We start from the raw sequence: 13,067 nt of genomic DNA on the forward strand, positions 1-13,067 counted from the left end.
AATGTTAATTCTTAGTAGAAAAGTATGCCGTTAATGTGGAGATGTTACATTACTTATTGACGTTGTTCTGAAATGTATGGGTTTCTCTAACATAGTAAGAAAGGATAGCTGTGTTATGGTACAACATTCAGAATAGTTTGTTCACATGTACATCCATTTATCAAAGCTTTTTTTTCCTATTTTAATTATCAACTTTACAGAGGGACCCATTGATTTGGTTATCTTTTTACAGAGAGTATTCATTTGGGATTTGGATGAGACAATCATCATTTTCCATTCCTTGCTTACAGGATCCTATGCTAACAGATATGGGAGAGTAAGTACCATGACAGTCAATGTCTATATGTGTTTGTGCATAAAGAATCTATAGTATGGTGTGGTAGTGAAGTAAAAAGTAAAGCAGGAGAACTGTCTAATGGTTCCCATCCAGGTTTTCAGTGCTGGTGGCACAAAAACAAAATTAGTAGTATACAAGATTGTCAGATCATAAATTGCTTTGATCTAATTATCAGTGTAATCCCATGCTTGTTTCCTCAGGAGTAAGTCCCACTACTTATTTCCCAGTCAGTGTGGTTAAGGTTTTATCCTACAGAGTTATTTGACCTTGTTTATAAATTAGAAGTGAGGAATTAGAGAATTATATTCTATTAACAAACCAACCAACCAATATTTGCATGATTTGAATATCAGCCACTGGGAAACAACAGCAGAAGATGGCTATTGCACTCATATCCTTCTTGATTGATTCCCATAGGTATATGTTTGGTCACTGTCAGAAACACCATGCTGGACTAGTTAGGCTTTTGGCCTTAATTTGCAGTTACCCTTAAGATTCTTATTACTGTCTCTGGGAGCTTCCCAGCTGAGCATTCATTCTATTACGTTCACACAGAAGTTATAAGACATCAACAGCATTTGGTTGCTAGCCTGCAATTTTCAGTTTAATTTCCCATCATCTTTTTAATTGGCCTTTCTGCAGTTGGAAAAATGATGGGCTATTTGCACTAGAAAGTGTGGATTAACCACATTTATTTGGATTAACCACATAAACAACATGACTGCAAGGGCCCTATGACATAAGAAGTCTCATACCATGCAGGAAGATCATGTTCTGTGGCTCTTCCCATTACATTCGTCCAGTTTTCAACCTATGAAGCTGCCTTATACTGAGTCAAACCAGTGGTCTGTCTAGCTCAGTATCATCCAAACTGACTGGATGTGGATCTCTTGGGTTTCAGGCAGGTCTCATTCCTACATGGAGATGCCATGGACTGAACCTGAGACCTTCTGCATGCAAACAAAGCCTCTATCACTGAGCTATAGTGCTTCCCCTGTTCTCCAAGGATTGATACTGGTATGGGAACAGCTGCAGCATGGTTTCCTCCCACACAGTCTAGGACTTTTCACAGTATCCCAATGCACCGGAATGGGTAGTGCTGCAGCTGCTCCCACAGTGCTAGGCCCAACTATCCCCCTCTCCTAATATTCTAAAACTTCTTCCCTTGAATAGCATTACAGCCCCATAATTCCCCTACTGGACTTTGGGATGTGAGGAAATCTTTCCCACCCCAATTAAATTGATAATATACTAGTAAAGTAATGAATGTGTTTTCCCTATTACTTACGTTGAGTGAAAGCAAAGAAATATGTATAAGATTATGAAAGGGAGTTTGCTATGGCAGATGTCCAAAAAAAGGAGTGCTTGCACTGTATGACTCAGTGTAAAAAAAATTTAATTGAAAAAAAGGCACTGAAATTGCCTCCAATACTTTAAGATAGATCAAGCACTTTAATCTATAGAGAACTGAATAAATAACTTTTGATGTGTGTATGTCAAAGCTATCCTGCTATTAAATAAATGGCCTCGTGTGTATATCTCTGACATGCTTCAGAATGATGATGTGATAAAGCACTGCACGCTACCCTTAAAATATTAGTCAACGTAATCTCTGTTTCTCTTGTTCTTAGTATGAAGTGCTGTTTTTACAAAGGCTAGATAAATGTTTAGGAGCACAATCAAGCTTTTCAGTGTTTGCTGGAGGATTTTTTTTTTATTTCTCATCAAAAGGGTGGTGTATGTTTTTTGTATATTGTATTGCCGACAGTGCAATCCTGATCTCCCTTGATGTTGATGTCTGGGGTGCTGGTGATTAGGATATTGTGCAGTCTTCTCTTTGGTGGCCTCTATTTGCCACCAGTTGGAGAGGCTCTACTGTAGCTGCCATGTTTGGTGGTTTTCCTATCAGTGGAACTCTCCAAAATAAGGTGGGATGCTGACAGCTTGGGATCCCCTAAAAGGGCTTGATTCTAGATCTTCTCTGCTATTCCAGTTATATAGTGAAAAACTGGTAGCAGGAGCCAGGGGGCACTTCAATTTCCTGGCTGGTTCAATGCAGCAAGTTTTGGGATTTAGCAGTCAGTCCTCTACTCCACCTTGTTGCTCCCTGGACAGGGTTAAGATTGCTGTGCTGCATGAGTTTCTCATACTTTAAGCAACTTTAGTGTGTTAGAGTGAAATCTGATTTATCCCTGAATGAAAGAAGCAACAGCAAACAAAACCTCATGTGCTCATTAGAATGCAGCTCAGAGCAAAAAGGAATTGGCCAATTCAGGACAACTTTTTGCTGAGAAGTGTCATTAATGTGCATTGTACAGTTTGCCCAAAATCTGGTGTTCATTTTAAAAGTAATGCTAGGGTTACAGACACCAGTGAATGCAGCATTGGTGAACAGGGCTCCCCAGGTGTACACTGTGCAAGTGTATTAATACTGCACATGTACAAAGTGGCATTTGATTTAAATAAGAGGATGGCCACATGTAACCTTGCATGAGTGATTTGCATTTATATACCCAGCATCACATTTAAATCAGGTGCGATCCCTGCGACGGGGTGAGCTCCCGTTGCTTGGTCCCTGCTCCTGCCAACCTAGCAGTTCGAAAACACGTCAAAGTGCAAGTAGATAAATAGGTACCGCTCTGGCGGGAAGGTAAACGGTGTTTCTGTGTGCTGCTCTGGTTCTCCAGAAGCAGCTTAGTCATGCTGGCCACATGACCCAGAAGCTGTACACCGGCTCCCTCGGCCAATAAAGTGAGATGAGCACCGCAACCCCAGAGTCGGTCACGACTGGACCTAATGGTCAGGGGTCCCTTTATTGCTGTTAGAGCTCTGTTTCAATGAGAGGAAGAAAAGAAGCAAAGCAACGAAGTTACAGTGACAAGTCAAGGGGGGAGAGATAGTAATTTTGGCACTGATCAAAATTACCATTTTATCATCTTCAGTAATTCTGCCATAGTAGTGGGTGGAAGTGAAGAAGTCCAGGTTTGATGCATTATATTTTTAGACCTTTTAAGATGGATCTAAATAGCTCACTTTTTGAAAAAAGATAGCGTTATAACAAATATATCTGACAAACTGATGTGTTCCGTAACAAAAAAACAAAAAACAACAACAACACTTACTGATGTTGTGGATGCTAGCCATGGGGTGATCATGAGATTCACATTTCACATTTTTCACACCAATCATAATGGCAATAGATATGGCTGGAGGGGATGTGTGTGCATTTTCTCATTAACAAAATGCTGTCATTTGAGCGCAGGGCAAAAGCAGTTTCTCTGCAATATAAGTACTATCTTAAATAAAGATGTTTAGATTTCATTCAAAAAAATGACCAGCAGCTGTGCTAAAAAAGAAAGTGTGGAAGTGCTGGATATATTCTTCAAATGTTTACAAAGAGAGATGCCTTCTGCAGATTTGTATCTCTAATCAAATCACCTCTTACAGCGTTAACAGCTGGCATGCACCACAAAGTGGTCAATGCCAAGTGCTTCATGAATGATTATTTGAAACTATTTTAAAAATCAATTGCTGCATAACATGAAAGACACTAAGAAAAGTTACAGCATTAAATGGTTCAGATGTAACATCAATCCATGGTTTGGTACTATATGAATGAGCAATTTTGGTTTGTCCACTCTCCACGTTTCCCATTTCACTGCCAGATCCTAGTGTTAAATCCTGATTTGCAGGACAACAAAAACCATAGTTAGCTAGTTCAGATGAAAGGAGGTAGGGAATTGCCATGTGCAAGGGTAGAAAAGGAGGAAGAGTGCTAACCCAAGGCTCCTTAACAACTCATTCATGTACCTCCAAATAATGGTTTAACATTATGTCTGAACCACCTTTGGTATTTGAATTTTTGCAATCCTGATCAGAAAAGTTATTTTCTCTAGGGGGCGGGGAAGCCTACCTGATTTAATTCTAAGAGATCCTTATGTGTGCTTTAATGTTCTGTGAAGAGGGGAGGGAAAACAAAAACCCTCTTTCACAGAAGTCTTCAATTGTGGCTTTCCAGCTTAACTGGAAAATAAGCCAAGACACGTACAATAAGTGAACTTTCCTGTTTTTCAACTACTTCTTACCCACAGAACAAAGGGAATGAACATTTTAAAATCACATACTGATAGTTTTTGTACCCTGACTTCCATGTTCAAGAAAAGAATATGTGGTCTATCACACTGGTATTTCCCCTTTAAACTGAACATTCACCTGAGATTTGCACCTTTATACCTTATTAGACATTCACATTGAACTACAAATCCTAATAAACTTACAATGGATGGTAGTTTTCCTTAACTTTCAGTTCCCAGTAATTATTTGGAAATTAATGGTTCCGAATAGCAAAAGAGGACTTGGGTTGTAGTATTTGATTACACCAACCCTTTACACCATTGTACTTGTGTTAAGTGTACACAGGGATTTCAAGCACAATACTTTTTTTGTTAAAAAAAAATCTTTATCCTGTAGATTGCTTGAGTCAGTGCAGTTTGGTTTGGGAACAGAGAGAATCTAGGAGAGCAGTGAGAAATTTATCGCTATAGATTCTTGGTACTGTAGTGTCAATTTTTAATTTTTTTTTTTTATTTTTTATTTTTTTTTGCAATATTGCTGTTCCAGAGACTCTAGGTAGGAAAGTGAGGTTATTCATAATAATAGGATTCTGCTCTGTGATGCAGGAGAAAAGGGAATAAGCTAATCAAAGAAATGTAGTCCTGGAAATAGTAGTTAGAATTGGAACGAGAAACCAGACTGGAATGTATATTATATAATATAGAGACATGCTTAATATTGAGTCAGTTAATTGATCCATCTTCCTCCATATTGTCTACACTGGCTAGTAGTGGGTCTCCAGGAATTCATACTCAAGTCTTTTCAGACCCTGAAGCTTTTTCATTCAAAGCATATGCTCTAGCTCTGATCTATTACCCTTCCCTTTGAGATATAGATGATATAGATATAGATATAGATACACATATACATATATTTTAAATAAATTATATTTATAAATTTTGTCCTGTTCTTAGCATTGTTCTTTGCCCCCACTTGGATGGGCAGCCATGTTAGGTTTAGAGATTTCAAACCTCATTTTTCTTTATGAATATATTCAGAGTAGCAAAATTACCTATACACATCAGAACATTAAGTACAAAATAGTTGTATTTTGTTGTTTTAATGAATTTAAAGCATTTATGTTGAAACACTCTGGGAAGTTATTGCCAGACGAATGATTGATTAATGTGGGAGATATCTATCCCAATCTAGTTTATTTATTAGCTTTTTAAAATTTATAACCCATTCTTTCAAAATTATGTTTTCATGTTCATGACCTTGAAAAATAATTTTGTTAAATTGCATGCCCTATGTATATACTAGGGCCCTGTTGCAATTCATAGATTAATAATGTATATTAAACACACACATCTGTATTGTATTTGTAAACCACAATGCTGAGCACATTCTGATTTTATTAGATCAGCAAGAAGTAACTTGTTATGGTAATGTCTGTAGAGCAATTAAAGTGTGTTGTACATGAATAAACCCCCCCCCCCCATAGATTTCTTCTCCATATGGGTGGGCTATAGCTGAATGATTAGTATTTTATTAGAGTCCTTAAATCTATTGTGTAGTATTTCGGGAGGAGTCCATAGATCTATTTCAGAATATATGTGGAAGGTTCTGGTTCAGTTCCTAGTATTTTTCCAGAATTGAGCTCATGTAGCAGAGCTGAGGAAACTCTCCTGAGGACCTATGAAACAAAGGTTTGCCAAAGTATAAGGAAGCTTTGTATTTCTATTCAATTAGACTACAGTGACCTCCACCCCCCAAAAAAAACCTCATGCATAGGATCTTTCCTTGCCCACCTTTTTAGCAAATCACTTCATACCCCTCCACACCATGTAGCCCAAACTGCTCTAGTCCACAATATCCCACATCCTAACTACTGCAGCAACAACAACAGTACTTCATTGGAGCACCTTTGGGCTCAGACCTAGGATGGCAGACTCTGGAGGAACAGGAGGAGGGGAATGGGAGTAGGAAGCTGGATCAAAGAAGCCTTTCCCTCCCTCTGAACACATCTGGCTTCAATGTATAAATAACCTAAATAAATAAATGCAAAATCTGGGCTCATAACAGACTGGTTTGGGTGGCAGAGAACTGTAGAATTCTAGGCTTCCTTTCTATACATTACCAACTATAATTGTTATTTTTTTCTTTGAGGACCCCCCTACTTCTGTTTCCTTGGGACTGAGGATGGAGGAGATGATTTTCAACTTGGCAGACACACATCTATTCTTTAATGATTTAGAAGTAAGTAATTATAGTTCTATCAAGACAAAATTTACTATTAGTTTCTTTTTATAGGCTTGTAGAGGGCAATCATAGCTGGCGCAAGGGAGGAAAATAACATTGGATCCGCAGTGTCACTTCTGGTTCATACCAGCCTTGGCAGAAAATGAGGAGGGTTCCTCCTCACTTTTCACTCCAAGCAGGTGTAGCTGCCAGGCCCAAAGATCAGACCCTACAGGGGATCTGGACGGTTTGGGGTCTGCTCCTGACCTGGTGGTTTGCTACCCATGAAAAGTCCAATTTCTGGGCTTTCCACTTGCTAGTGATGGCAGTAGAATTATTGGCAGTAGCTTTCCACTCACCTTGATGCAGCTGGAGCCTCCCCAATGCAGCAAAGCCCTACCCTTGGTGACACCTATGTGCCATCCTAGTCCTACACACACCAGCCATCAACATTGGAGTGAGGGTTGTTTTGACCTATCAGAAATGCTTATTTGCTTGAATATGGCAGGGGTACTCCACTTCACATCAACTCGAACTGGCGTAGCCAGTGGTCAGGGATGATAGGAGCTGTAGGCCTGCAACATCTTGAAAACAATATGTTGGGTAATCTGGAATTATGCTGCACAAGAGCTGCGTGAATATATTTGCTCACACAAAATATAATGTGTTGCACTTCCACATTTAGTAGCTGAAAACGTTGTTTGGAGTGTTGATGGCTATATCTTATTCAGTTATTATAATTTTGATCAAAGTATGCAAGTTCAAACATCAGAACATAATTGTTTATGCAGACAATTGAATATTAAACCTTGCTTCCTTCTTAATGATCACTAGGTGTATGTCTATTTCTCAATTGCAACCCACTGGGAGGAAGTCTGTCTTTTAACCCAAGGAAAATCATTAATGTTGAATGATTGGTAGACTCAGCTGCTTATTAAAACGGTGTTTCTGCATAGGACTAGGGCTGGGCGATGTTGGGTCTTCAACATTGCCGTATATTGCTGGTGAAACTGCCGCCGCTTGTGTCCCTCTGCCTCCATCTCCCAGCTAGTTTGTTTCTCCCTCTGTCTTGCTGGGCACTGGAGGCAGAGGAACTCAAAAGCAGTGACGGTTTCACCAGTGATATACTGCTGAATGAAGCTGTCATTGCGGTCTGCCCCCATGTACCAGTCCTGGGCGATATATTGATATATTGCCCAGGCCTACATAGTACATAGAGCTTGTTCCACTTCTTTTCATTAGTCATGCAAGTCTTGTGTGAAGACCAATTCATAGACATTTGTAGTTGATTGTGGTGGTTGTTTTCAGCTTGTCAGTAGACCTTTCCATGTGAGTAATGAAATGTGACCAGAGAACTAGCTGAATACAGCAGCAGGGACCTCTGTGATCAGAAGGATCTCAGCAGTAGAACTATTACATGAACTGGAAAAAGAAAAAGAAAAATGGGAAGCCATTTCAGTCGTCGATGCTGTTACTTTTGTATTCATCTTTTTGGAACTTTCTGCATAGACTTCCAGTAAAGTGCTTGTCTGTTTAATCTTACAATGGGAAAGGCAATTTCTGTTGTTATTATCATAAAAAGAAAAGAATATATTAAAACAGTCAAGTTTTGCTCCCATCATAATAAAGACAGCTGTTTATTTAAAATCCAACCATTAAACAAGCTTGTGGCAGGGCTGCCAACAGGCATTAATCATCACGTTGTTGTTTTGTTAGAATTTATAAATGTGTGTTATTCCAGACAGGCAAAAGAATCCAAAAGATTCAAATACAACTTTTGCTGATCAAAGTTAATTGGCAGCAATTGGCCTTTAAATATTTCCTGATGTTTCCTTTTCTAAAAATCAAGCAAAATACACCTTATTTAATAGATGAGCCAATATCATTTGAAAAATGCTAGTGTGTGAGGAACCTTAAATGTGGTTTCTCAAACATCTGTCCTATATTTTGATTTCTTTTCATCTGCAAAGAAACTACTCACAGATGAATTGGCAACTTAAGAATGTAATAAAATTATTTAAATGTGCTTTATTTTTTCTTTCATTCCTTAGTGAAGTATTTATTTCTTCACATTTAAAATGCAACAATTCATGCATTTGCAAGTGTTTTCAATAATGCAATTTAATGTTAAAGACATTTATTGTTTTGGTATTGAATGACATGTATTGGATTGTTATTCTTCCAAAAACGAAAATAACAAGGGTCCTTACTTTCCAAGGCTGTATATGTATTTTTGGTTGCATTCAATTTTATGCAAGCTATTAAAAAATAGTATCATATCCTAAGCCTACATCCAATAGTTTATAGTGTTTTCTTTTGTTTTACCCAACCATAAATCTACATGTATACATATGTAAGGCCTTGTAACTTCTTGCAACTACAATTGATGTCAATAGAAATTAACTATAAGTTTAGTGGTTATGACAAAACGCTGGCAACGTTAACGGAGAATTTTGGAATTTACTTCGTATGCCACACAGGGCTTATGAGCTGAGTTTCCTGAGCAGCATCTTCTCAATTCACACTGTAAGCTGCTTTTGAAACATGGTGACATTTCAAAAGCAGTTTCAGTCAGTCCATTTCAGCATGTGAATTTGTGATCACATTGTACATTCCTAAAAATATTATGTGCAGTTCTATTGCCGCACCTCAAAAAGGATGTTGAACCCAGTATATTGATGTGGAGTGCAGGAAAGTTTCTCCTGCAAGTTCCAAGGATCACCCATGCTGTTCAGAGCAGGACTTTTAGTGTGGCTTCCCTTGTTCTGTGGAATAGCATTCCTGTTGAGATACAACAGGTTTCCATTATCTGCACTTTCCAGAAACAAGTGGGAACTTTTGTTCTGACAGGCTTTTCTGGCTGCATAAATGGGTCTTTAGCACCAGTTTCGACTTGTTAGGGTTTTAGTCTTGTTTTACATGCATTTGCTCTTTATGTGTTTTTAACTGTGTTCAATTTCTTATGTGTAAATCACCTTGAGACAGTCGTTTAGAAGCTGATTAAGAGTCAATGGGGGCGATTAAGAATGATTATGGCAGTGGTGGTGATGATGCTGTTTTCAGTGGCAACTCCTTGTTTTCATAATATGTGGCTGTGCCTTTAGTAAATTATTCCACTAATACTGTAATTCTTTTATGTTGGTTGTGGCCCTGCAGTATTGTGGTAGAGTGGGCATTTATATTCTAGATAATAGTTTTGGAATAGAAACTTTAAAAAGACCAAATGCACAGTAATTCTCTGAACTATACATTTTCTTTTAACACTCTAAAGGACAGAAAACAACATTCTTTCAGAAAATGTGGAAGATTTTAAAGTGCACTGCACTGCAAAACCTCACAATAGGTTTCAGGAGGGGGGAGTTTCTAGAAAAGGAATACTAATAGTTACACCTCATGTGATCATTATAAATAGTTGAATAGACAATGTGACAGTGTCTGAGAAGTATTTGGTCCTTATGAAAAGTATGTGCAGATGTTTTGAACATGAAAACATTTTTTCTGCTTACAAGATTACTTGTGTTTCCGGCTTCTTGCTGGGTTATGACAACACTCTTTATTAGAGTATTTTGGCACATCTGGTCTCAGGCAGAACCAGGAAGTGTAGAGGCATGAAAAAAAAGAGAAAAACAATGGCAGGGAAGTTATCTGAGCCTTTCAAACCCCTTAAACAGGTTTGTTTCCACTCTGCATTGAGTTCTAGGGAAAGCTTTGCGTCACTTTTGATTTAATCACCACTGGATGAACCTTCCTTTAGTTCAGTTTAGTGATGGATTTAACTGTGTGTCCTCCCTGCCCCCTGCCACCCACTGTTCTACTCTGGAGACAGACCAGTTGTAAGGTCATATAAGTTTCTTTCTTTATAGATCAAAGTAGACACTGAGCAACAATGAATAAACACCCTGGCTGCTGGGGTGTTTTCAGCATCAGCTTATTAGGCTGCCTGAAAGCACTGAATTATGTATGGGCTAGCAATACAATATATCTGACCTTTTGGTTTGTCAACTGTATTGTGTAAGAGCAGCATCCATATACATACAAGTTGGCTTCAGCTAGGAGAATTTGTTGCCTGCACTGGTCATTTCTCACTGGTCTGGCATGACCTGAAATGCTTCCTTGCAACTAATTCTTCCCACCCTGCAATGTTTTTCGTTTTCCCCCAACCCACCATTCCTGCCTGCCTTCCCTCTCACCTGGTATGTTGTAAACTCTGTTTTTAACTTGAGGGAGCTTCACAGATGGCTTGTTATGTGGCCTGGGGGTTTGCAGAGATAGCATTTAGGATAAAAGCAAACCTCTTGGGCATAAACACCAACACTCTCAGTCAGTGACAATGAATTTATATGAATAGATGTTTTCTTAATTTCTTAATTTTCTCTCTCGGGATGTCTACACCTCTGGAATAATATCCTAAACAGTGTGGTCATGGTGCATTAGCAGGAATACAATTTTCACTCTCTTCATCTATATGGTGTGTTTGCTATATCTTAGACTTTCCTCCATCAGAAAAAATAACACTGAGTACTGAGCTTTGCATTTTGGAGTATGATGGAGCAGGCAAATCTGTACAATCTCTTGGCAGCAGCGAGGCATTTTCTAGTGCAGCTGCTGAGAAGCACAGATCACGTCCACCAAATTCAAATACTTTCTCATGTGTATAGTTTTCCTTTTGCATAATATGACTCTACCTCTCAAAACAACTTATTAACCCATCTGTCTTCATACCCATATTATACATTTTCCATGATACTCATTTCCCAACATGCTGAGCATTCTGTTGTAAACACCAGTGCTATTCCACGTTCCTGTTTAGCTGAGTTTCTAATTATCCAGATAAGGTGTCATTTACAAACCATTTAACACCAATGTACTTGAAAGTAAGCCCCATTGTTTTCAGTGGGATTTGCTTCCAAGTGGCGCTGAGGGTTAAACCACAGAGCCTGGGACTTGCCAATCAGAAGGTTGCGGTTCGAATCCCCGCAACGGGGTGAGCTCCCGTTGCTCGGTCCCTGCTCCTGCCAACCTAGCCGTTCGAAAGCACGAAGTGCAAGTAGATAAATAGGTACCGCTCCAGCGGGAAGGTAAACAGCATTTCCGTGTGCTGCTCTGGTTTGCCAGAAGCGGCTTAGTCATGCTGGCCACATGACACGAACCTTTAAGTTTTCTTAGAACAGCAGTCTCCAGCCATTTGGCAAATCTAATTGCTCAGTAGTAATTTACACTGCTACTTTGTAAACATTTTTGTCTTGGTAATGCTATAACCAATAGATAAGTTTGAGGAGTTTGTTTCTTTATATAAAGGAATAAAAATTACTATTTCATTGTACAAATTTTATGAAATTAATCAAATAAATAAATAAATAAATGATATAGACATACCAATGTAACTGTATTTTGTTCATTTCTACACACATAAACACATACATCCACACTGAATTTATACTTACTCATACCTGCTAACATACCTATACTGTGCACATTTTTGATGGGGTAATTGAGATAGGTGATTTAGATGTGGCAGAGATATACAAATCAAAAGAAAAAAGAAAAAAGCTGCAATCCTAAATTCACTTATTAGAAAGTAAGCCCCATTAGACAAAGTCAAGCTTGCTTCAGAAAAAAACATGCATAACATGACACTATAAGTTTCTTATTCCAAGCAAACCTTATTGGAAGTAAATCCTATTTAAATCATTAAAACTTATGAAACAGCTAGGCTTAGTCTGTAGGATACATACTAGATATTTATTTATTTATGCATGCATGCAACTGATATACTGCTTTTTAACAAAATATTTTCAAAGTAGTTTGTCAGTCTGTGTAAAATAGTTGCTTGGAGCTCCACATGATGTCCACATAATGAATGCTAGAAATTTAGGCTTTTTATTTACAGATATGTTTTGATCATTTAATTTGAAAATAAATTTTTTTTTTTAAGCTCTGTACCTCAGTGGCTTTTTAAAAAAATGTGAAAACAGACGCTGAAAGGAACCAAAAAAGTACAGATTTCAAGGCTTCTTACACATGACATTTTATTCTAGAATCAATGGAGACTGTGCTTGTTGTTGTTCTATGTATCAAAGAATTGTAGAGTTGGAAAGGACAACGAGGGTCATCTAGTCCAACCACCTGCAATGCAGAAATCCCTGCTAATGCATCCATGACAAATGACCATCCAACCTCTGTTTTAAAAACCTCCAAGGAAAGAGAGTCCACCATATTCGAAATAAGTCTGTTCCACAGTCGAACAACTCTTACCATTAGAAAGTTCTTACTGATTGTTAGTTGGAATCTCCAGCTATAGTCTGGCCAAGGCAGAACAGAGCAGAACTCTTCATTTGATCAGTATACTGTACTTCCGTTGATGCAGCCTAGACTAGCATTAGCTTCTTTCTTTCTCCAAGCCAGGTATTCGGGTCATTTTGAATCCCAATTCTGT

The 13,067-nt window shown here is 38.3% G+C and overlaps 1 protein-coding gene across 26 annotated transcripts in view; it reads left to right on the top strand.

The window, feature by feature from the left end:
- Positions 1-13,067, top strand: part of EYA1 (EYA transcriptional coactivator and phosphatase 1) — an 84,649-nt gene that overhangs the window by 41,503 nt on the left and 30,079 nt on the right. For 23 of the 26 annotated variants that reach the window (XM_028736722.2, XM_028736712.2, XM_028736714.2 and 20 more), the window contains 2 exons: positions 233-316; positions 6,560-6,649. In XM_028736722.2, coding sequence (XP_028592555.2) covers positions 233-316; positions 6,560-6,649 — 174 coding nt within the window. The remainder of the gene's footprint in view (positions 1-232; positions 317-6,559; positions 6,650-13,067) is intronic. The other 3 variants (XM_077932914.1, XM_077932915.1, XM_077932916.1) reach the window with 1 other exon arrangement.

This window comes from Podarcis muralis, chromosome 8, assembly GCF_964188315.1.
Source record: "Podarcis muralis chromosome 8, rPodMur119.hap1.1, whole genome shotgun sequence".
NCBI lineage: Eukaryota > Metazoa > Chordata > Lepidosauria > Squamata > Lacertidae > Podarcis > Podarcis muralis.